Source organism: Drosophila melanogaster, chromosome 3L, assembly GCF_000001215.4.
Source record: "Drosophila melanogaster chromosome 3L".
Lineage (NCBI taxonomy): Eukaryota > Metazoa > Arthropoda > Insecta > Diptera > Drosophilidae > Drosophila > Drosophila melanogaster.
In genome coordinates this window covers 22,387,017-22,412,959 of record NT_037436.4, presented here as the reverse complement: position 1 = coordinate 22,412,959, position 25,943 = coordinate 22,387,017, and the positions used below count along the sequence as shown (strand labels likewise).

At 45.3% G+C, this 25,943-nt stretch overlaps 1 protein-coding gene and 1 long non-coding RNA gene across 4 annotated transcripts in view; both read left to right on the top strand.

Annotated features, from left to right (window-relative positions):
• The first annotated feature begins 5,096 nt into the window (after nucleotides 1-5,096).
• The window catches only part of Ten-m (Tenascin major), a 114,820-nt gene continuing 93,973 nt past the window's right edge, over nucleotides 5,097-25,943 (top strand). For all 3 annotated transcript variants that reach the window (NM_079491.3, NM_001275282.1, NM_001104191.3), the window contains exon 1: nucleotides 5,097-6,068. In NM_079491.3, the coding sequence (NP_524215.2) occupies nucleotides 5,768-6,068 (301 nt within the window). In that variant the 5' untranslated portion in view covers nucleotides 5,097-5,767. The remainder of the gene's footprint in view (nucleotides 6,069-25,943) is intronic.
• lncRNA:CR45962 (long non-coding RNA:CR45962) overlaps nucleotides 5,413-25,943 on the top strand; it is a 59,380-nt gene continuing 38,849 nt past the window's right edge. The window contains exon 1 of the long non-coding RNA NR_133305.1: nucleotides 5,413-6,068. This is a non-coding gene — a long non-coding RNA (long non-coding RNA:CR45962). The remainder of the gene's footprint in view (nucleotides 6,069-25,943) is intronic.

Here is a 25,943-nt window from a genome sequence, read left to right as displayed (position 1 = left end):
CATTCCTGGTTATTATTATTTCTGATATATGCGGTCTTACCCTGCGGTTGTCACTCACCCGCAGGAGCGGAGCACGAGGGGATCCGAATCGGCCGGGGAGGACTCTTCGCTTTTGGTGGTCTGTGCGGTCTCCGCTCCATGTGTCGCTGCCTCCTACTCCGCCTCCGCCGCTGCTGTTGTGTCATGGTTACATGCAAATGAAGCGTGAGTTCCCGAAAGGTGTTGAAAACCCGAGAGCGGGAGCAGGGGCTCCTTTCCGGCAAAGTCACAGCTCTGCCATTGAAATGCTGCCTTCATCTGCATCTGCATATGTATAATTCTATGCCCAAAATATTTCACTTTTTTGCATACCATCTTTTTTCGACAGCCAGAAGCCAGGCTCTGTTCCATTTTCAGGCGTCCAATTGGTGGGGCAGGCTGTCGAAATTGTTTCGTAATTGCAGTGTTGACAGCAGTCCCGTGAAAGGTCCTGAGGAGGACGATCTGGGGAGCAGCTGGCGTATATCTTGCGAAGACAAGGGACTCCTAAGATACTGTCTTAAGACATTTATCTTAACATTTATTTAGACCTATTTATCTTAATTTTAAAAATCACTCACATGAAAAGCATAAAGCAAATATTTCTTACCTTATGTATATGTAGAATATCTAATTCTTTACGCTGTATTTGAGCACGAACATAACAGATTCCGCCGTCTGTCTGATTGATCCATGTAAATAATTTGATTACTTTTCGACTACGGCGAACAACTAAATTATTGTGTATTAAACTATTTGGTACTTTCCGATTTTGCTAATTTAAGTGCTTTATTTCTTAGATATGAACCCAATTCACTCATTGAATGCTTGTCTTGTAAGAACTTAATTGCTTATTTCCCAAGAACTCCCAACATGTCCCTCACCCTTGCGCCGTATCCTGACGCAGCCACGACGAGATCTCCTGGCAAAACGGAACGCACCACAAAAGTGCTCAAATTCAGCCAGACATTAACGTGTTTTCAAATTTTACGCAGGCAGCCAAACGAAGCGACTGGGTTCTCATTTTCCCCGCCTCCTCGACGAATCCCGAGGAAAAGCCACACATGTGTGTAATTTTCTTTACGAGCTGGGGGAAGTGGAAGCGGTGCGGGGTCCAAAGTGTTGCCTGATAAACGATGTCTGCTCTTCAGAGTGTCCTGCTCCAACCAACCAACCAACAGGCAGTGTCGACATTCTGTCGGAATAGAAAATTCAAATTTGAAAATATGGAAATGTCGGCAACGACATTGGGCATGAAGTTAGGCAGCTGATGCTGCATGCCACCTCCTTCCCGGCCTACTCTTCCCGGACGCATGCACCATTGAGGGTGCAGCAATGCAAGTCGAGCACCAAGTCACAGTCGCAGGCGATCTCGGGGTCGTAATTCGATTAACACCTTTTGGGCGGCGAGGAGATGGCAACGGCAACTATTGGCTTTTAATTGGTGATTGGCGTCAATGATGGTCCCGCCGCCCCACCATCCCGCCACCATCACATGCCTCGCCACTCGATTCCCCCGCTTGTCTGCGGCTTATTAGGTGCGGAAATCTTTATTGATTGATGCATTGTTTGTTTTGGCTTGTGAATGACTCTGTGACTCCTGCCACGACCGCCCGCATTGTCTGCCACAAGGAGTTCGAAGTGGGATTGGAAATCGAAATCGGAGAGGGGAGCGAGAGCGAGAACGGGAACCGGAGGCCACCAGATGGGCGGGGAAGTTGGAGTGCCAAGTGCCAAAGTACTTCTATCCCAGATCGTAACTCTTTCAATCATGCGGAATTTGCCCTTCGACGGGCGACACGAGTTTCCTCCGGGAAATTCGCTGGGCAAAGATTGCAGCTGTGAACTAGGGTAAAATGTTCCTGACGCCTCCATTTGGAACAGACAGATGCAGATAAATACTAAGCCCTTGTTGTGATTTCCTATTGAAGACAAATTCTTAGTTGATCGTGAAAGGTGAAATTTCATTCACTGTTTAATTTTTGATATTTGGTTAGACACATATTTGGTCAAACCTCAGCGATCAGGGCCTTGAATTCAAGCGAATAGGCCATACATTAAATTCGAGCCCGCAGATAATATATTCTTTATTGTAAAAGCCTTAAATCCCCTCCAGTCACCGGCTTGAGGACTCTTAACTGGCTTCCATCTCGCATCCTTACTTACCAACTTTCATTTCAGACTGCAAATTGCATTGCCGAAGAGAAATGCGCAGACAGAATGAACAAAGAGAGACAGGACGAAAAGGACGAAAAATCGCCTTTAATTAGTTCGCCTTTCGTTTAATGCAATCGTGAGAAAATATTTTTAATTTAAAACGCGTAATTCAATATCTCGAGTAATTTCATATAACGCCCACCCCCACCACTTACAAGCGGTGGCCAAGGGCGTGGGCGTCTGGAGGCGTGGCTGATTGTGGGGCAGGACACAAAGTGCTGCCAGTCATTGTATCTGCCCTGTGTCCGCGTGTCCTGTCCGATTTTTATGCCAGCACAAAGTTAAGTTGAGCATTTTTGCGTGAACCCAGATCGATGCAGCACACATCCCATTAATGCGCTTTATGTGTGGATATATGTTCAGACGATATGTGGGCCAGCATTCCGGCAGCAGGGAGAGTGCTCCAACGCAGTGTAAATTGAGGCAGGAAATGCCGTTGGACGGTTCAAAGTTGATGATTTTCAGGTCAAGAGCCGGATGCTTGCCACTTGTTGTTCCTGCTGCCACCGATGGCCAGTAATGTTACTGGCTTTTTTATTTGGTGCTGCTGGTTTTAAGTGGCGATCAAATTTCTTGATTGAAGCTCCACTTCCAAGACAATGTGCAGCTGCTTGTCCTTAAACAGGATACTCCAAATGATCCGTGGACCGGTGACGAAGGGAGGTGGTGTGGGGACTGCACAAGTAATTGCTAAAATTAAAGCAACTAGTACAAGCATAACAAACGGAGGAAGTTACAGTGGCCGGAATAGAAATTTGACACTTTATCCGGTTTGTGAAGTCCCTCAACGCTGCTTAAGCCACCAAAAAACTATCACATTCTACTGTTGAAATTCGCTGTTCTTTGGGGAATCGTAGATGCTGCTTATAATAGTTACAAGCTAGTATAATTAAAAAAAAGGTATAAAAAGGTAGACACAGCCAATGAATTAAGCCATTTTTGAGTTATTTTTGAATGTTAACCCAAATGGTTCAACTTCAAAAAACTGCAAAGGTTTAATCCATTGCCCCTTAATTAAATATATGCACAACAAGCCAAGAATGTTTGTTCCTGTACGAAGACTCAGATCGAAACCTACGACAACTAGCCAAATCAGAAGTCACATTCCCCCTCGGAATCCACATCCTCCTGATAATATTCAATGTGTCAAGTGCAGGCGAGCAACGCTTCTCTCCCTTTCTTGAATGATGCTCAAACATTTTTGCATACAACAGGAAATTGATTTTTCATCGACAGCAAAGAAAATCGGGAAAGCAAGACTCCATATCCTATGCAAATACTTTCAGACTACAAAAAAATTTGCGTCACGCGGCGTTGCCACATTGCGAGACTCGGAAAAGAAATGACAATTTCTCCGGCATCTCTTCTTCTTCCCCGCCGTATCCTTCTCGTGCTGGGAAAGCTGTCAAAAAAGCTTCAGCAACAACTTCCGCTACATGGCAGAGAATTGCCTGCACGACGGGCTAGGGGGCGGTCGGTGGAGGCGGCAGGATGAGACCTGCGTTCAAAAGTTAAGCCATTAGCGAAATGTCCTTTACTTTGCTTATAACGCAATTTTCTGCTTCTTTTCTCGGCCATGGCCCCCTCATCACCTACCCACCCCACGCTGGCCACCATTGTTTGTTTCGGACACTTTTTGGCCAGGTCCGCTCGGTTCTGGCTTGGGTGCTGAATGACAACTTCACTTGTCAGCGATTTGAAACTTTTTCGCCTCCCCTCGCCGCCACTGACTAACTTTTCTAGCGCTAATGAAGTCTGAGGATATTTTTTGGCTGCGTGAAAATGCTCCACAGAATCTGACAGCATAATTAGTAAATGAAAAACTGTTTTGTGTAATTCCCAGGCCACAGGAGGTTCAGATACCTTGAAATACAAATTCCATTGTTTTTAAAAATGTAGTTTTTAATATTTTTGTGTAACCTGCAATTTATTCAATGCAAGCTGAAAGTTAAAAGTTTTCGGAGGTTTTGGAAAACCTAGATATTTTAGGGCAATATATAAAGAGAATATATAATATATATATAATAATAAATAATATATATTATATAATATATAATATATATAATAAAGAATAAACTAAGCTATCTTTTAAAGTTTGTACCTAATAACTTAAATACCTCCACATTTACATTGATATTTTATGGTATATGGTATATGGTATACGTATACGCACTTTTATGTAAACCGGTTAACAGTTTTGTAATAAAATTAACAGTGTCGGTGTTAGCCGCCGGTGAAGCTGTTATTACAGCGCTGTTGGCCGCCTCAGATAATCTTAACGAAACTGGCGTGCAGCACGATAGATTCGAATCCGCTGTACATCCATTTCCCCTTAGCCAAACGAAACGCACTTTTTAACCTTCAAACCAGAGATTCGATGAGTGCTCTCATTTGAGTGCTGCATACTCTTCTGGTTATAAAAAGGCTAAACATACCATTGAGAACAAATATTGATGGTAACTTAACAGAAGCACAAGAGTATTAAAAGTATATTATTATATTTCCTTGCATATCTTTTTCTATAACGCTGTCATAGACTGGAAATCTATATGATTCGGAGTGATTCTTTTGCAATTAAATTAACCTAAACTACATAAGTAGCACCTATTATTCTAGCAAAATAGCTATATTTCCAGCTAAGGCCAGACTATCAGCAAATTAGCTAAATGGACAACGCTGGTGCGCGACCGCTCTCTCTCTCACAAATCATGCGCAGTATCAGAATAAATGAGAGAGCGACGCATTTTAACTGAAAAAGAGAGAATATGAAGCATATTGTTTTTCTCTCATATTTGCAGCGACTTGCGCTCTCTAGCTCTCTCTCTCTCTCCCACAGACTCGGTTCGTCGTTCGTTTTGAGCTCATTCGTCTTTTGAAATTCGCCTCGCACGGTCGGAATTGTCGTCGCGGAAAATGTGGATATACGAAAAGTAGCGAAAACAGCGCGTTGCTTCAGTCGAAAAATATAGAAAATCGTCGGGAATCAGGCAGCGAATGATACCTGCGTCTAACGAATTCTGACATAGTTTTACGATCGTCGCGCAAACAAACACACCGCGTCAATTCAAAAACACCGTTTTTCCCGTCGCGTTCCTGTGCTCCCCATCGTGTGTGTCCCGTGTTTTCAGTGTACGACTACTGAAAAGGCCCAAGAAATATTATTGCGGCCTCGGCGGCAGATTGTGATTGAGCTGGGACCAGCAGCCCGCCCGCAGATTAACCGTCTGGAAATGGCCCAGTAGAAATGTTTTTGAGTGCAGTGCGTCCAGTGCCATCCGCAGCCGCATCCGCATCAGCAAGTGCATGAATAATCGCGAGTAGCCAAACGCATACCAAGTCTCTTCTTCCTGCTCCCGTGCGGAGTCCTCCTCCTCTTCTTCTTCTCCTGTCCGGCTGTCTGGCCAAAAGCCCCCAAGCCGCCAAGATTAAGTTCTCAAAGCAGCACGCCCATCACGCGTACCGCCACACGGACAACATCTACGACGGCGGCACGGACACGGACGACGACGAATGTCCGCTGGAGGCGACCGCCATGAATCCCTACGAGTATGAGTCGACTCTAGACTGCCGCGACGTGGGCGGCGGCCCCACTCCGGCTCACGCCCACCCACACGCCCAAGGACGTACGCTCCCCATGAGCGGCCACGGGCGGCCGACGACGGACCTCGGTCCGGTCCACGGCAGCCAGACGCTCCAGCACCAAAACCAACAGAACCTGCAGGCCGCCCAAGCCGCCGCCCAGTCGTCCCACTACGACTACGAGTACCAGCACTTGGCCCACCGTCCGCCGGACACGGCCAACAACACAGCGCAGCGGACACACGGAAGACAAGGTGAGTGAGTATGCCGACCCCAGTGGGCAGTGTGGTCAGTGGAATCAAACCGAAAGCTACAACTCCGGAATTTAGTGGCCCAAATAGAGCGTCTGGAAGTGATTTAAAAAAGTTTAGGATGTGCGGAAATACTTTACAATGCATAAATTGGATTAAATGAATTTGTAACTTAAATTATGTTTGGAAATCAGTGAAAAATATAAAAGCGTTTCTGATAAGAGTACCATGCTGCTTAAACATACTGAGATCCGTTTTCCATCGCTTTCGTATACATCACCGAATTCTTTGACAGACGTGCCTAAATCAAATGAGCTAATTGATATCAATATTTTAAGAAAATGGAGAACATTTGGTTATTAGCTACGTACGTTGAGAGAGGATAGACTGGTTCTAAAACCATTCATTGCTACTTGGCATTTGTGTATTTTTAGTATTAGTCAAAAAGTTAAAAGCAAATTATGTATGTGCAAAAGGATTCCAATGTTTCTCAAACGCAATTCAAGTGAGCTACCGTGTCATCTGCTAGTTACAGAAATTATTCCTTTTTTCGGTGACAAAATCGTGCGGGTTGCGAATTCCAGCAAGTTGCGACAAGTTTGAACAAATTACGCCCCTTATCGGCGAATGCGGCCAAACATTTTGCCTAAATTAAACAAATTAAGGCGGCAGTCCCAATGGGAGTGGGATTTGGACTTCGCCTGACATTGAGCCCGCTCTTGTTTCGCATTTCATAATTTCCCTTTTTCCGACTGAGCGCGTTTTTTCACGATTTGTCTGATTAATAAAGCGAGAGCCACAATAGCCAGCGCACAAAGCGCAGTTGAAAAGGATACTCTCTGTCAGCCGACAGGAATTAGGGGGAATCCCAGACGATGTCCCCGCTCTGTGAAAAAATGCCTGCGGCTGGAAAATGCTCGAGACTTCTGAGAGGAGTTGGGTTACAGTAGCCTGCCTGATTGTACACTGACAGAAATCAGGGCACTAAGTTATGTTGATATAGATTTTGAATGAAAATCGTAGTTACTTGGATACCCTCTTAATATGAGAACAGAATTTTAGATTCTTTACTTTTAACTATTGTTTTGATGACAATAGTTCACGTATTTAACTCTAGATTATGTTAGTTCGCTGCTATTATCGATTTCAGCCAGCCTCCTCGTAGCGTCTTCATGGCCACTCCCAGACCTATCCAATATTTTCGATCCCTGGACCTCGACCACGAGCAACCTAAACACAAATACATGCTCCGACATGCTTCAGTTTTATTATTTCCGACTCTGCTTCTTGGCATTTGAACTTACACATAATGCGGACTTACATAACTTTATTTCTGGCATTTCCCTTTTGAGCTCCGGTGCCCATTTTCCGCTCCTCATCTTCTTCATCCTCATCGAAGCCATCCCACCGCAGCCGCGCTTGCTCTTCTCCTGCCTTTCAGCGTTTTTGTGGTGTTATAAAAACAATTGCCAAACAATTGGAGCTTTGAAACGAAATAAAAATCAAATGGAAATCGAACCTGGAGCACACGAACGTGTGGGTGTTTGGGTTGGGCTACCTGGCAGCGGCGAAAGAATTGTAAATTTACAGCAACAAATAAATTTCGTAACTGGCAAACAATAAATTCCTGAGACCCGAAGACTTTTGCAGAATTTCTTTTCAGCTTTGGCGCAAGAAATGAAATTGAATAAAGTGGGCCAGGGGGGTGCGATTGGGGCGGGGCGGAGCTCGTAAATTTTCAACACTTCACCAGGCAGCAGCTTTTCCCGCCTTCCTGCTCCCCAGTGCCTGTCATAAAATTGCCAAAAAGCCAAAACAGGAAAGACGGAGAAGCAGCGGAAAATTCTTTGCCTCCCCCACTTTGAAGCTGTGTTGATGTGTGAAAATCCGCTCGAAGCTGAAGCACCGAAATTTCAATGTCTCAATGCTTTATTTGTCGGCCTGCCAATTAGCCAAATTAGGTCGAAAAAATCGGCCACTTTGCATTATTAAAAGCCAACCGCAGCCAGGTTCGAGTCCAACTCCAGATGGCCTCCAAATCCAATCACAAGCCCCGCCGTCATAATGCACAAGTTGATGGCAAAAAAGACGAGAAACACGCAACTAATTTCGAAAATGGAAGCTCCGCAAGGTCACCCCTGAATCGGAATCCAAATCGCATTCGTACTCCGATTCAGATTGGGAATCAGAAGCACAGTCATTTCGATTTTCTCACACTGAGTTTTCCAGCAGCAGAACAGAACGGAAAACGGAATGGATTAATATTTGTTTATGCCGCGCCCGATTAGTTTATGGCCCACTCTAATGGGGCCACTTTGTTTATTTTTGTCTTGGCTACAATTTTGCAAAATGGAAATCTCCTTTCGAACAATTGCTTCGAACGGCCAACAGCCTAACACTTGCTTCTGTGGCCCCCGTAACCAAAACAATTCGAATTGTTTTGGTTGGCGTGGTGTAATTACACGGGTGCGCTCGTTTCCCCAAGTGATTCAACTCGATCCAAACTGCCGTTTCTTGGCATGGGCATGTTTCAATAATTTTGTGCTTGCGCCGCACTCCCACTTGTTCTCTCGAAGATCGCGGCACCGGCTATTTTCGGATCTGCCAGGGGGCAATACCACGGATGGCCGGAGAAGAGTGTTTTTGGGATAGCTGCCTGGGCTTCCTGTGCGTCATAGACAGCTGGGGGAACTTCGGGGCACAACGATCGAAACAGCAGGAACCTTGGACAGCATTTGAGAGCACTCTCAAACCTGCTCAGATTGGTATACAACTATGTGAAATGGCCATTTATCGTAAATATTTACCAGCTTACTGACAAATAAAGGGAATCATTTTTAACTATAATTGAATACAAAAGAACATCGTTATATCTGTTTCTGTACGGACAAAATCCACCCCTAGCGTTCCTATTTGCATAGATCTGAACCGAAATTTCGCCACGGCACTCCAGATCCCTGTTGACATACTCAGCCTAAGCATCCCATCAGTATCGGCGATCCCATTCTCGGACTGAAAGCCGCTTCCGCTCGCTAATCCTGGCTGGCAGCTAAGCCGCTTATCGGCTAATCCCCAAAATCAACCTGAGAAAGGACCCTGGGCCGGCTTTGGGCCCTTAACAACACCACAAAGCCCAGCTGTCATATTTGTAGAACCTGTTTTGGGGCGAATCGAATAGAGAAATGTGCAATTTCAAATTTGATTTTGGTTCGTTGTTTGGACTGTTTGAGCTGTTTGGGCTGCTCCTGGGTGCCACGCAGGTTGTCCCAGCCAAATTTGTAAAGTGTCGGCCAGGATTTTTCTGTGCTCCGCCGCTCGTTTACAACTGTCAATATCAGGAGATGCAGACTAGGCGCCGGCACCGAGCGAAATTCCAACTTATTACTTCCTGACAGCTGTCAAAAAATATGCAAACACCCGAGCAGCAAACTATGCGTCGAAATGTGCGCAGAATTATGTAAATCAACGCGATTTGTAGCTGGGAAAAAGCATAAATAAAAAATGGAAGAAAACTGGCAAAGGAATGGAAGAGGTAGAACAGAAAAATTGACAGCGACGGGAAATTCAAAATGTCGGGGGCAGAAGGAGCGTGTTGTGCTGGGAAAATTACACGTAAACAGCAGGAGGCCAACAACGCCTCCTCTGTACGAGCGTGTTCTTCATTTTTTTGCGAGAAAGAGCACAAAGGAAGGGTCGCACAAAGGCCTTTAAGCCCACACACTCGAGCGGGAAGTGGACCGGCGGGATGTAGGCGATAATGATGCCGCAACGCGTAGACAGCCGCAAATGAGCAGGAGACGCAGGCAGATAAGGCTCGGAATTTGTTAGGTGTTTGGTGGTTCGGATGACCTGACCTGCCAGAAGCCTCGCTGCGGAGTACCTGCTGCGAGCCAACTTCAACAGGCTGCTAATCCCTACAGCCCTACATCTGTGTCTCTCTCTCTTCGTATGCCCCTCTCACTTGCACTACGTGCTCGGGCTGCATCAGCTGCTGGCGTTTTGTCATTGTGGGATTAGGCCGGCGGAACAACAGGCAACGCAGGCAGCCAGAGGCGATTTCCCCTTTCCCAGCTCGACATGCCTCATTTGGCCTCGGAATGGAAGAAGCTAAATGAACCAACTCTTTCATATTAAAATTAGTTTTTCCTCCCCTGCCAAAGCCGATTATTGGGAAGCGAAAAGAGTTCGATCCGAGACCAAAAAAATGAATGCTGACGACTTAGTATTTGGGGAATCTGGAAATGGGATCTGTTTGATTCCCCGTTTGTTGTATTCAAAGCCAGTTTATGACCCTGCCTTCCTTCATGGACATATTTAAAATAATTATTTTAATTTCCTCATAAGCATATTTAGATACGGATGACTCAATCTTATGGAGAAATACTTGTCCTGAGGGAAGTGCGATATGTATGTACATACATATGTATAACCTGAGCACCACCATATCTGTTTTCGATTCGTACTTTGTAGGGAGCTGCAGTTTGGCTTTGTTTTATGACTGTTTTGTAGCATTATAAATTTGCTGAAATCCCACATTGTCTCGGCATTCGAGCGGGTGGCACGTCCTGGCCCGACTTGATGATTGTTGTTTACTGTAATTGCTGCACAATTGCTGATGTAGGGAAAAAAGAGTCCTTACCGTCCTGCGTCCCTCTATCCACTAGAAGCGGAGAAATATTCACGCAAAAGTCATAAAAAATATGTGAATTCTGTTTGAGTTTTTGTACTTCTCGCTGGCTTTTATTGTCGAACATTAAATTTATTATTTTTTATAGAATGTTTCACAACTGAATGCAAATTCAGGGACCCCGCCCCAATCTTTACGAGCACTTTATATATTTTTTCAGTTGCGCTGCGTTCCGTTTCTGTTTCTGCTTCTTAATTGCACCAACCAGTGCTGCAAGCAGGGGGTGGGTGGGACAAAGGGTTGCCCGAGGGTCCCCAGACGGGCCATAAAAATTATGCTTCTGGGTTTTCAGAAGCTGTAAAAACTAAGCGTAATGACAAATTCTGTGGCTGGCCTTTTACGAGACAGAGTCGCGCTTGCAAGATGGTATGGGGGATCGGGAGAGATCCAGCAACGATCCACCGATAACCAAGATGCACTTGTCGCCCCATTTCAGTCATCGCCTGTCCACGCCCACCGCTCCAAAGAGCACTTCCGTGGCATTCCGGCACTCGGCAGCAGCTGTCGCTATCGCTAATAAAATATCTGAGACTATAAATACTGCGACCATAATGTGTGCCACTTGAATGGAAAGCAACTCATCTCAACTCTGAACGGAACTCAGAACAGTCGCTGAAAGATTTCATTTATCAGCGAAAAGGAAGTGCTCAATGGCGAGCCACATAGGAACTTCTGACCGATACACATCATCCGTTTAAGCTGTATATACGCGCACAGTTGGTCGTGCAATAAACCGAAATAGATAGAAATGGGAACGAAAACGAAAAGGAAACAAAACTTGTAATGCCCCAAAATCTGGCACCTTAATGCGGCTTACGGCTAGAAATTAGGCAGCAGGATAAGAGATAAGAATTCGGCCAGGACTGGAGACATCTGCCAAAACACTAATAAAATTTTGGCGGGCAGAGCAAAGTCTTCGGGACATTTCATCATTAGGAGCGAAGGCGATAAAATAGCAAAACAACGTTTGCCTTATCACACGGAATGAAGAGGGAAAACCAAAACAACAACGCCAGAGAGAGCGAAGTAAATCTCGGAAAATGATTTTCATTTTATGCCGCGGCGCGACCGAATGAGGAAAACCCAGCAAAGGGAAGGAAAACAATAAAATAAAATTTAAGATACATTGGAGACCAAAACAAATAGGCAGCGGGATAGGAGAGATACAGAGATGAAATGAAAGAAACAAAGTAGGGAAAATGTCGCAGCTGTACCGTGGTTAAAGAAGGAGACGGCAGGATCGGAGCAGGATGTCTTAGTGCCTTCTCCTTCTTTGTTCCTCCTTCAGGCCCTTGAAGTAGTTTCGATGCGAAAAATAATTTACGTGGGAATGCCAGGGGCGGGGAGTGAAGTGCGGGATGGCGGAAGGCAAGGGAAGTGGATTCATCACACAGACGAGATTCAATGCTAGATAAGACTACGGACTAAGCGTAATTGAGAAGATGTACCCCGGCAATATCTATCCAGCGTTTCTGTGTTTATTCGATGGGAAATGAGTATTTCGTGGCAACATAAGCGTCCCGCGGCAAAGTATCTCTTAGACACTCCACGCTAATGGAAATTTTATGATAGTTGCGTTGACAATTTTTATGCAACCGAAATAAAAGCCAAGGCAGCCCAAAGTATTTTTCCAAGTCATGCAATAGGCGTCTGCATACAGACGCGGATACTCGGATTCAGATACATTTCTGTACGCACTTCGACGAGCGGCGGCCAACGACCGCACATTTTTAGCACATTTTCAGGCTATCGCCTTACAATGGCCGCACCAGCAGGGGTAGACGGGAGCGGCAGGACAACGCTTCAGGTTACAGGACTGCGCGGTCTCTTGTTCGTTCTGTTTTTTGAGGCATTTCTGTGCGTATCGTATGACCTGTGCCCACCCTCGAAGCGAGCCTAATGAAAGGACTTCGGGCCCGTCAAAAGGACCATCATCCATTGGCCATAGCAAACCGGTACGTTGGTACCAATACAATGGCAAAACCAGCATGCGGGTGTCGTAAAATAATAATAGTTGCCCGAAAACGCCGAAACAGGTTTTACAGAGCGGCACTCTGTCTCTTTCCCTCCGCACAGCTATCAATGTGTAAATGTTGTTGAATGTTTTTATTTGATTAGCGTTCGCTACGTGCCACATTCTCCTTTCTTCGAGCATCTTGTGCATTTTCCTGTGAAATTTTTCTTCTTCTCTCTGCTGACCCTGATGGAGATTTCACTGCCCGCCCGCCTTCCCTGATCCCCGTCCATCATCATCGCTTGGCTGCCAAGATTAATTGTGTAAGCGTAAATTTTTTAATTTCGTGGAAATTATGTTCGGGATTATTCAGCGGTGGAGGCGGAGGGTAAGAGCTCGGAATTTCTCATTTTGTAAGGGGCTCTAGGCAATTTGTTCGTCATTTGCCTAGGGAGCAGGTGAAGTGGGGTCTTCGTACTATTGAAAATGTTTGCTAATAAATTTTTTTTTTCTTCTATTACAGGTGAGTAACTGATGATTTAAAGATATAAAACACATTTTTCGTGGTAAGTGCCATTACTTTGCTTGACTTACCTCGGTTGAAAGTAAAAATATCCCCATCCATTTAATTGTGTAAATGTGAGCTAGAAAAGTGAAAATCCTCATTGTGCCGAGCGGCTGCCATTCTGCCTTATTGCCTTATTGCAGGGCACACAACTCATTTGATGTGTGCCAAGGCTGGGTATATGAGTTAGGCTGGAATCCAGACAATGCCTCCTTTGTCAGGTGCAACAGTAAGAAGAATGAGAAGGAGGAGGAGGCTCAAAAAGAGAATCAAGTGGGCGGGCACACAAAAGATGTCCCAGCCTCTAAGCTCGGAAAACTTCTTTTCCGCCAGCTGGATTTTCCCCACAATGATTTACTCTAACTCTTTCGTCGTTTCCTCCGCTTGGCGACTGTTGGGAAAACTTTTCGACAACTATTTTCATGCACTTGGCTCCTCTGGAAATTTCCGTGGCTTGGGATAAACTTTTCCCGCTGAGAAAGAATTTTCTTGGTACCCTGACAGTTGTCATTTGATTGTTTTCATTTCATTTTCGGTTCGGCCATCAATAAGTGGGGAACATAATAACTTTTGTTCTGCCAGTTGTCGAATCCCCCACTTGTGTATGTATGTGTGTTTGGGAATGTCCTTTGCTGAATCTGAGGGCATCCCTGGCACTTTAAGTCCCTCGAACGGCTAACTTTTTTTCTGCAATCTGCCCCGCTTTTAATAAATTCAAGAACACAACGCATCTTCCACAGGAAGAGAGCGAGAAAAAAAGTAATAAAATATTAATGAAATTCCAAACACTTGGTCGTGTGGAGAGACAGACGACGCCGGCAGAACAAAACCTGGCACTCCGCCCCCCCCCCCCCTCCCTTTCAACTGGATAGCACCTGGAGAGCCATTTTTTGTTGCCCTTGCTTGTGCTAACGAAGCACGCACCGACCAGGTGGATTGGTGGACTGTGTGCACTGTGTGGAGAGATAGACGGTAGTTGGAGGCCACTTCCGTTGGGCGGCTGGTGGATTTTGCGGGACAGGACTTGGCCATGTTTTCGCACCTCAGAGCGATGTCTCCGCCCAAACATGAGAGAGAAGGAACCGGGGTTGAGGGCAAGCCTCTTCCCGCTCCTCTTGAGTTATTCTTGCTGTCTTGTCGTCACCATATGCAAACCGATGAGAAATTTAATAGAATCTTCTCTGACAAACAAACAAATGCAACAATTTGCGGTTGAGTGGAAAAAAACAAGCTGAGAGAACTAAAATAAAATTGCAATTGAAACATGCGAGCTTACAAAAGCCACTGCCAAAGAAGGCCGCCTCAAAACCACCCAACCACCCAACACCCACCCGATGTCAGCAATGAAGTTCTATGCCAAATTGAATTTGCCCGAAACTACAAAATAAAAAACGCAAGAGGGGAGAAAAACCAAAAGTAGATGAAATTGATTTTAAAAAGCGAGCTAAGGCAGGAGGGTTGGAGCGGGTGTGCAGGGGGCGGTGGGCCAGTGGCACAACTGCTGCGGCGGCACGAAAAACAAATTAAAGTAAATTCCCCAATTTCATTTTGCGGCAACAAAGTAGAAAAAAATAGAACAACAAAAGACCGAAAACAGAAGGAAACGCAGCCAGCAAAACAATTGCATTTCTTGGCCGAACAAAGCGTGTTTGGATGGGGATGGGGTGGCAAAAAGGGAGTAGGGGAATATAAGTTTCGGAATGGAGTCTACGGAGCACAACGTCCTTGGGACAACTTTTAATGACCATAGCATAGATCATCATAAGATAAACCCCATTCCAGATCTAATCAGGAGTTGTGACCTCAATGGGGGATTCAGATTCTTAGTATCTGTATCCATTAGAATAGAGTCGTGCAGGACCAAACTTAAACCTGAACCTTTCCTATAAACTGTATAAACTGCACAAACTGCCAAACTAACTTGCGACTTTTATTTAGCTAGCCAAAGAGGAACTTTAATAAAGTGTGAAAATGCTCCAAGATGAAGTTTTAGTTTTGGCCCTGAAAATCGATACGGAGGCTAGGCTAAGAGGGCGTGGCAGGGCAGGGAAAGGGGCAGCTGCGGCGTGTTTCATAAATTTTTCAACGCTGAAAATGTTATTTATATTTCATGGCGAACGAAAAATAGAAGAGCCAAATAAAAAGGCGAAATAAAAGAAGAGAAGGAAACTTTGGCGCAGCACGAACGACTACAAATCGTGCGTACTGGCCACCAGGAGAGGTAGGTGCAGATGATGGCGGGCGGCACGAAAATCGAGGAAAACTTTTATGCTTGGGCCCTGGGCCAAAGTCATCGTCCAACAGCGTTTTACGGCTTCGTTTATTACGTGTGAGAAGTGTGAAAGGGGACAGGGAAAATCGAGGAGAGCTGATCCTGCGACAATTTCTCCAGCATCATCAAGTTGGGGCAGGACACGTGCTCAAATGGCCCACAAGCTGTGCCCAAATGCGATTTCGCGAGGAATGTTGGCGATTTCGATTTTTTGCCGTTTGCCACATGAGTGGAAAGCCAGGGAGGGCGAAGAAAACTCACTCAATTGAATCCTCCGGGCTTGTCAGATTTATAATTATTATTTCCATTGTGTAAATATAAATATTCGCTTTGCCACGCGACTTCGCTGACCACCTTAATAAATCATCGCCACCGACACGTGTCCCGTTCCCGTTCCAGTTCCAATTCCCGCTGTTAACCTGGGTGGGATTGGAGCATGCCCTTGGGGTTGGAAAGCGCTGTGTGGGTGGACTGACACCTGCCCGTTTCCAGCTGGAGCTGACCTGGGCCAACAATTAGGACTGACATGCAACTTTGTCTCGAATTCGGACTGCCTGATAAATTTATAGCTACGGCTGTACAAATTTGTTCAACAACTTCCATTTAATTATACGAATGAAGCGAAACATTTAATTTGGTTCGTTTGAACGCTTCCTGCCCTCCGCTCCGCTCCCCTCCCCTCAACCATCACACCACGCCTTTTACGATGTGTGAGGCGTGTAATTAGCGTCTGGTTTGGCTTCTGAGTGGAAGCGCAATGTGCCTCGGTTCTCCGAGTGTTAATTGATCGAGAGCGCAAAACGCTGTTCAGAACGACAATTACTAAGGGGAATTCTTTGGAGGCCGGTCAGCGATTTGTGTGGTGGTCGGTTATCCATCTGCATCGCCACTCTGTTTCGTCACTGTATTGATTTATGCAAATATTGACACATCAATTAATATGTCAAAAAATCGACCAAACTTTCCGCTCCCCGCGTGCCCGGACTCTAATGCTAATTGAAATTTGCGGTTAGCGCCGATATAATGCACATATGGAGCATATAGAGTGCATGGTGGCTGATTGGGTTTCAGTTTCGTGGCTGCCATGCGGTTAACCCGAAAAGCCGCGTGAGAAAATGCATCTTAAAGATGCAATCTGGCTGGAAACATCTGCATTACATGCCAACCAACTCAAAGCCGACCGCAGTAAGGGCAATTCCGATTGGCTTGAATTTGAAGAATCTTTAGGTAGCAATAACTACTGGGAAATGAATATTTTAAGCTCGATGGTAGATTGTCAGGACCAATCCTCCAAAGGAGAATCCCATCTTCTCCCCTTGCCGCAATAAACAAGTATTTTCATTGTCAAATCACAGGGCCCAGAATGGAAATGTCAACATAAACTGCGATGGCAGAACAAAACGAAAAACGCGAAAATCGGCTAGGAAAATGTATTCTTAGCCCTCCCCTGTCCGCCAAGTTTGTTTGCTCCTCTTGTTGGAGCTGCACATATGTGCTGAGGACAATACATAAATAAGATAAATAAAAATTAACATAGACAACCCATCGGTAAGGAGTGGGGGCTTGTGTGAAAATCAGCGCCACATAAATACATAACATAAAATGGGTGACAGCGAAAGATATTGTCAAATTTTGCTCGAATTTTATTTGCTTTCCTTGCTATCTGCTTTCCTTTTACTGGGCAAAGCGAGGGGAGCTGGAGGTGTTTGCCTTTGAGTTATAAAAATACGAGACACATGCAAATTATGACGAGCTCTGGAGGTGTCATCCGCCCTCAGTCTCCACTTCCACCTTCCCTTGGGGAATTTGGAAATGGAAATAAAAATAAAATAGATTTATTTATTTTGACTATAAAAACTTTATTGACTCGCAGAGAAACCGATATTCAAGGCAGGTGGATATGGATGGGCAGCTGGGAGGGAGGAGGAGGACTCGGTCCCTCGAGATTTTATGTGGGAAAAATTTTAATTACTTGTGAAATAACGCAGATGAATGGAAATACTTTACGAGTCACTGGGGTGAACAGAAATGTCAACATCTCGGAATCGGTATTTATAAATATTTTAATCTGGGAAAGTGGAGCGAAGTGAGCCATAAGTAGGACATACTCGGACTAATCCCTAATCAAAGCAGTTCCGCAGAAACGATTAATAACCAGCTTAACTGAATGTTTCGCATTACGGGGAATTGCTACTTATTTTACTTTGTGGTAAATGATATAGTGGGCGGTGTGGTGGTGAAAGGTCGTACAACTGTGAGGAACTGCCAGACTAATTGACTTGTCGGCTATAGTAGTCGTACTACTATAGTGTGCACTGTGTGTGCGTGTGTGCGCGGTACACCTGAGGCCATGCACACTCATGAAAGTATGCAAATTGGGCTGGGGAGCAGGAATCATTTGTAGAACACGCAGAACTTTGGGCAGCTGAGGAACTTAGTTATGCCGCCTTAAAATGCGCAGGCGGAGGAGCACAACTTTTTACGCTTCGCATGAAAATGAAAATCTGTCACAGACCATCCCTCTTACCATTTCACCTCGAGTTTGCCTGCGTGTGGCAATTTAATAAACATAATGATCAGGACAGATACTGTGTGCAGGTGAGGTAAAGGGGGTCAAATGATGAAGTTGCGTCCGCTGCGTGACTAAATGACATTTTGCTACCAGCCCAGGGACAAGCGCAGGGCCAGAACCAGAGCCAACAGCAGAACCAGGACCAGGCCCAGACATGACCCACCCACTTGGCTCTGCGCGACAGTTGACTTGGACCGCGCCTCGCCGGAGAAAGCCCTCTGGTGCACAGGTAATGAAGCAACTGGCGAAGGAACCCGCCGAAAGAAAAGATGATGGGGAAGCACAACAGAAGAAGGTTGTTATTTTAAAATTTAAATTTCTGTATAAATACACGTGTGCACGGGTGTGTTTGTGCTTCGAAATGTGCATAAGCATGCCCCAGAGTCGTCGACATTCCCACCTCCGTCTCCATTTTCATCGCCGTCGTCGTCGTCGTCGACGTCATTAAAAGCCAAAAGGCGGCAACGTCGCCAAAGAAAAACTCACTTAAATTTCAGCGCACGTGAAGGGAGTCACGATGGCGAGGGGTAGGGGTTTCCAGGGCAAGATTCCTGGCGGAGGGACTCCGGAGGAACGCGTGTGTTCTTGTTATTTTTCTCTTGCTTTTGGGGCTTTTGGCTGTTGATTCTGCTGTTGCTAACGGTAAACGTAAGCGAGTTCCTTCCCCTGGTTGGAAATGGATGGAAATGTTTGAAATGAAATTTAAATACAACTCCATCCATGTATATTCTGGTTCCTTTTCGGAATCTGCCCTTGCTGATTATTAAGTAAATTGCTTGTGAAGTTTGTCCATCGGCAAATCGATTGGCGGATTCTGTCCCACAGATCGCCGAGCTTGAGGTCCACATTTGGACAAAAAGTTCGGCAATCGGTTTTGGGACATCAGTCTCTTTAAGTCTTCTGATCGAGGAGGTTTCGTTTTCGTCGAGCTCGCATAAAATATGCTGTTGGCCTTTGCATTTCGAATATTTAAATTACTTCTTTTTGTTTATGTAAACGTTTTGATAAAGTTTCGAGCACAGCTGTGGCTGGAGAAGAACCATTTTGTTCACTCCGGAGAACTGAAATATTCCTAGAAAAGCTATAGGTAAGTAGTTTTTAGTTTATTTTCTCGCAGTGCTTATAATGGCCTTGTTGTTTTGTGCACATAATGTTTTGTTTTGCTCTTTGCCTGAGTCATATCAATGGTTCGATCTTGACCTTGTTTAGAATTCCTTCACTTCGTCGGGATCATTTAAAGGGAATATTCGGCGATTGCTCTGTGGCTATTTGGCATGTCACGTACACATTTTTGTCTCTTTCGGCATTTAAATTATTTAAGCTCTCAACGAAATCCTCGCCAAGCGCTCCTCCTACGCGCCGCAGCTAAAGAGCCTTTTAGCAGGGCTTTTGGCCTCCTCAGCACTCTGCAAACAATAAATCCATTGTGGCCAAAGTGAAATCAGGCTCAGCTCTCTCGAAAGCCACTTCATCGCACCACCCCACCCCAGAACACCACCCCCCGCGGACGACCAACGTCTTCGCAGGGTGCGAAACAAAAACAAACACTTGAGTCGTCGCTGGCTAATGCAAGGCAAATGCCAAGGCTGCACAGTGAAATGTTAATCAAGCTGATTGAGTTGTCGAGGCCCCGGCAAACACACATATCCACCCTCGCCACTCTCAAACGAAAGTCTAATTTTAGGCGCTAAAGGCTTTTCCCCACACCCACTGCAACGGGAAACAAAGACACACACAAACAAACAAACAGGCAGACAGTCAGTTGGTCGGTAGGGTGAAAAGGGGGCGGCAGGACAGGCGTTTATTAACATTTTCATTGGAGCATGAAAAAAAGCCAGAAATTCAAAGTCGAAAGACGGAAAAGAAACGACGAAAGGTGCAAAAAAGCCGACAATAAATATGCGTTAACTTCCCATATATCCAGGAATAAAGGGGTCATGAGCCATGGGGCCTGTGCAAAATCATGCAAATCCCGAAACAAACAATTTTAGCCAGGAAGCGGCAGACTGGGGTTGCAAGTTGTTTTAAGTGGCATCCTGATGAGGGCGGATTCCCGAGATGCGGAAAGTGCGAAATAAAGATGCGTAGCAAAATCGATAGGTGGACATAAAGATGAAGGCACGGGGCGTTAATAAAAGGGCTCAGGGGAATTTTTTAATAAAAGAACATCGTACGGGGATGCATCTAAGCCATGAGGCTCATCAAGATCGTTATTACACTCCCTGAAAATTATTCAAACAAAAGTTTTAAAGCATATATATGAAGAAGAAGCCCTAATCCAATGACTTCAACTTTTTTTTAAAAATTAAACAAATTTTGTTTCTGGGACTTCTCAAAAGCCACTTTTTAGTTGTCGAAAGTTATAGTATAAATTCCGGCTCATTGTCGGTTTCACCTTGATTCACCTTGCTTCAGCATCATATTTTGTTATCGCCTAAAGGATATTGTTCTTTGGATAATCCGGAATCTTTGTAAGGGAGAAGGAGGATGGCATCACACGCAATCTTGCGGCGGCCTAATGCCGATTTTCTTTGCTCCACCTTGTGAGCGTGTGAGGGAAATTTTTTTCCTGTGGGTCCTCTGAGTCGCCGTGCCGTTTTGATTTTTTCAGGGGTTGCTCGGCCCTCACTAAACGCGCCATTAGTCTTTGGAAATAGCTTAGAGCGAAATTTACATTATTAAGCTTTCGGCCTGGCTGAGTGGTCCGGGCCCCTCTTCCTCCGCCATCCCTCCGTTTCCGTTACTGTTTTGCTCCCGTTTCTTTTCGAGAATTGCTTTTTCATTTCCGTAGCTAGCCGCCATTTTGGGTTTTCCTCGTGCTGCTGTTGCTGTTAATGCTGCGTTATTACAACGCAATGTCAATATTTATTTTACTTCTTTCTTCTTGACAATTTACGTGCAAATGTTTGACGACGGTCGGCTTGCCGGAGAGGAGAGGACAGGAGCCAAGCTGGAGTGGAAATTAAATAAAATTGGCAACCCTAAATAAGCCGTGAGGTCTTAATTGGGGCACGGCAATGGGCGGTGCCATGGGGAAAATTACGGGCTTTCGGGCTGTGGGTTACTATACTGGAAACTGGGCTGGGGCTGTGATCGATATCTTCACATTCAGCTCATCTAACTCTTCAGCCTTCTTATTTTAATGATATATTGTTGCATTCCCGTCTCCCACACCAGATGATATCGGGTAATATAAGACCAGCCCAACAAGTCGGCTTTCACTTTCAAATCCCCATCCTGCTTAATACCAACTGCTGAGGTAATCACTCTACAAAAGACGCTCCACCTCGTCAAGCCGCAGATTAGTGAAGCGGAGGCGAGGAAACATCTCCGTTTAATTGTAGAAAGTATCGTCGGAGCGGGATGGACGAAAGCTTAACAAAAGACAAACAATTAGCAATTTTTGTTGCCCCCCTCCAGCCCCGCATCATCTTTCTGTGTGTTTGCCATCTGGTCCGACCGAATATGATTTAGTTTGGCTTTTGAACTCATCTTTTTTGGGTCATCAGCAAGCTCAAACTCTTTGCACAATAGACAATTTTGTCTTATTATTAAACCATCAGATGGAATCCGCAACCACACATGACACACATACAGATACATACAGATGGCTCGGGGGGACGGACTAATTAATCATTTGGTGGGGCAAACAAGAAACTACTCATGGAACCCATGGCTTGGAATGATAGCAGCTTCTCCTTTTAAATGGAAATTAAATTGCTGTGCCAACTGCTCCGGCTTCTACATATGGTTTCTGGGAAATGCGAATTGGGAGAGCAGGCTTTAGCCGGGAAAATTTATGCCCACTCGAGTCATTAATCCTCATAAACGCGACCCAGACACCCTCTAATCGAATCTAATGAAAATGAGCCAACCCATAGATAACTTGATTAGCGCGCAAACGGTGCATATTGGGCCTTCCAGCCAGTTTGCAAACCGATCCCAAAATCGGAACACTCGAATTGGAATTGATTGAGCAGCCGGAATCAGATTCAGAATTCACAAATTATATTTGGGGTTCGCTCGCCTGTTTGCCGGGCAAACTGCAAATAACTCAATCAATCTGCTGCCGAGCACTTAACCAAGCCATAAAACACACCGAGAACAAAATAAACACCAGACTTCTAAACCCATCTATGGAAATAGTGCTAAAATGTGTTTATTTTTTGTTTGTTCTAGTCGGCTTTTGTGGAACAAATCGCAGCACCAAAATGTGCGAGAGCGAATGAGTTGGGAAATAATCCGTCAAAAAGCCAAAAATTTGTGAGATATTAATCAGCAGCGCGAGAAGCAGCCAGTGGGGTGTGCAGGGGCATGGGGCACACACATGTGGCAGCTGTCCATGCCAAGAGCAATAATTTGATGGCGGCGCATTTCAAAGAGCCCGAGCTCCAAGCCCCGCCGATTTGTGGCCTTTTTGTTTATAATTTAAATAAATCAGAGAAGGCGTCTGTTCAGCCCACGCAGATGAGAATGGAGCAGGCTGGAAGTGGGGTCAGAAGTGAGGCAAGTGGGCGGGAATCCGAGAAGGAAACCACTTGGAAACAATTAAAGACATTTGACATTATTCGTGCCAATGGCCCTCGATATGTTGACAAGAATTTCGGCTGACTCCGAGTTGACTGCGGTCATTAACCATATTTAGAGGCAATAAAGTTGTCAATTCGCTGACACTCTTCGACTGGAGTAGGTAGGGGATTGGACATGCTTTCGATGGTTTCTTCGATTATTACTCGCCACGTTAGCTATGCTGAGGGCCATGAAATGTGAGCAGAGAACGGGATCAAGATGGGCTTGGAAATGGACATCGAATAGGTTGGAAATGAAGTTGTCATTTGGGTTATCAGAGGCGAGGCGTCAACGCAAGCCGTGTCAGGTTGAAGAACCTCTAAGCAGGGCGTGTGAAAAGCCCGCCGGCGGGCTTTATTGGGATGCATGTGAAGCTATCCACCCTGGACCAGCAATTCCATTTTCAAATCCAAATCCAATTCCAGTTTCCAATCTCCAGTTACCAACACCCACAATGCGGCAAACAAAATCAATTTTCAACATACGAAACAATTTTTCGATATCTGGCCACCAGAAAAATGAAAAGGAAAACCCGAAAAAATGAAAAGAACAATCGTCGATTGCATAAAAATCAAGTGCTGGCCACAATGCCTTTTGCGAAAGTGAATAGTCTGAATTGAAGCCAAAAGATCGAGGCATTAGAGGTGTTTCGAAGCTCGTTGCCGGGAAGCAATTAAAAGTCCGAGCCATTTACTTCAGTAAACAGTCCCAGTCAGTGACAGTGAAGAGACAGTTCAAGGTCTCCGTAGTGGGAAAACGAAGGAAGAAGATCGGGAAAAGAGCCAAATCAATGGCAATCAAATTGACAAAACGTCAGTGTAATAAAACGTTGATAAACCGCAGCGCAAAAGAGGAGGAGGTGGCGAGGAACGGACACAACAGAGACCAAGAGCAATGAAATGGAAGAATGGAGTAGCCCGTGACAGGGACAGGAACCCCAGCAGATGAGGAGATCGAGGGACTCGACTGAGTAACCACGACAATCAACGAAACCACAAAAAACCAAAGCGAACCACGCGAATGCGCATCAGCAAAAGTGGTCAGGCCAGCATCGAACTGGAGTCGCCGGGTTGGGCCAGCAAATTACACACGATTCACGATCGAGGGGAAGCCGGTTCAATACGATGTGGCATTCAGACACGTTTGCCGCTGCAGCAGCGCTGCCCAACCAATTTACAATTTAATAGCGCGCCGCAAAATCGAACGATCTTCGAAGATCTTCTTCCCCGAGAAGATCCCAAAGACGTCGAGGCACGCAGTGGAAAAAGATGCAACAGAGTGTAGAAGAGAGTGCAGGGAACATAGATCTGATCAGAGGAGATTTGGCTTTGGAAAGAGAATCAGCCTTTTACAGACAATTGCATCCCATATAATAGCACTGCAGCGAGATCGATAGATTTTCGAAAGTAATGGGTCTGACTATATCATCAATAAGAAACAATTTAAAAAGACTATCTTTGGGTAAAATTTGGAGATATAAACTTTTCGATTCTCCATTATTTCTGTACCTTACTTTACTCTTTGACTCTCTTTCTCCTTGCGGCACTTGAGGTCTTTAATTTCAAGAGCTCGGCTTTCTATCTCGCTAGTAGAAGAAATTTTCATTTTCACAACCGCTCAATGAGCTCCCAATTGAGCTGAGGGCTTGGGCTTAGGCTAATGCAGTAACACAGTTGCTGCGGTCAGCTAATATGAGCTCCCCACTATATCCTGCATGCCTTTCCAGCTTCGGATGCGATTGGCTTTGGCGTCATCCCCAAGCCTCTTGGGTATTGTGCATATTGTGTGCCCTATGTTGACTTTTCATTTCCTTTTCTCATCAGTTGATTGTTGAAAATGTTGATGGTACTCGATGCAAGTTGCCGGTGTTCAAGTTGCCGTTGCTGGAGCACGACGATTGTCCGTTGCCCAGAGCAGCTGCTCTGAGATGCGAAGATGCTGCATGCCGCATGCCGATGCCCGGTCCCAGTCTTTAGCTCAAACCAAAACTCTGACGATTGAGACTGTGCCGCAATGCATTTGGCTGTACTTATTTATGTGCGCGACCTTATAAGGCGAAATAGCCAAGAAGGAGCAAATGCATCTCCATCCGCTGCCGTTCCCCGCCTGTTGGCTATTTGTGAGCCGCTTTTGGCCATAATCAATTTTAGCCGAGCACCTCCGACTGCACCTTAGACTCTCGACCCCCTCGACTCTTGACTGGGATCGACACAGGTACGAACGATCTCGACTTGGACTCTTCTGAACGCTGTTGGGCACAGCATCGTTTTTGGCTAGAAGGCGATTGGTTTTTATTGCTCCACGTTCCTTTTCTGTGTTGCCTGATAATTTCAGCATTGTCCTTTAGGCATGCGTAACTTTCGGCTCGGTCTTTGGATGTGTCGTCCGGAGCTTAAAAGTCTGGATGTCCCAATTGTTCTACACTTTCCAATGGAGGAGTACGAAGTCAAAAAGTCTTGTACACTTATTTTTTCCATTTGCACTGGATGATGTCTGGAGCTAGAACCGAAGCTCCTAACCGGCAGTAATGATCATACATCACCCGATGACCCAATCTCATCTATCCTATCCATTCAGACATAACTTCCCCCATCGGCAGCCAGAGATTTGGACAGCCAACATGGCCCTGTTAATGATTTAAACTCACTCGCTATTACAACTGGCCGGCTGGTCGAGCGAAAGACTAATGTTCTAATTAACCATATGCTACATCATTAATTGTAAGACCAGGCCCGAACATGAACTTAACCGGGCTGCCAGTCCAAGCCGAACGAAAATTGCGAATCATTCTTCATGCTGTCAAAATGTCTGACAGCTAATCAGCAATAACTGTCATTTAGCAAATAGTTGCTCATATTTGCACTTAAGCAAATAACCAGAGGAGGAGCGGGGCACACTTGAGCTCCACTCAGGGCAACTGACACTGACAGGGCCCATGAATCGAATTGGATGGGATGGAAAGGGATGATATGAGATGGTAATAGGCCACTGGACGTCGCACAGACCTCGTCGAGGAGTCTTCCACAGCACACCCTGCAACCTTCAGCTCTACCTCTCAGTTTGTCTACAGTCGTAATGTCTCATTGTAACACTTCCGTTAAAATCGCATTGTCCATCGTCGTCGTCTAACTGTGACTCATGTCCATAACAGTCAATAAACATAAACATGGCTCGTACATCGATGCCAAATGAATGATGGACATCGAGTGGCTTCGGCCAGCGATGCCGCTGATGCCTTGGTGCCTTGGCTTCTCGATGC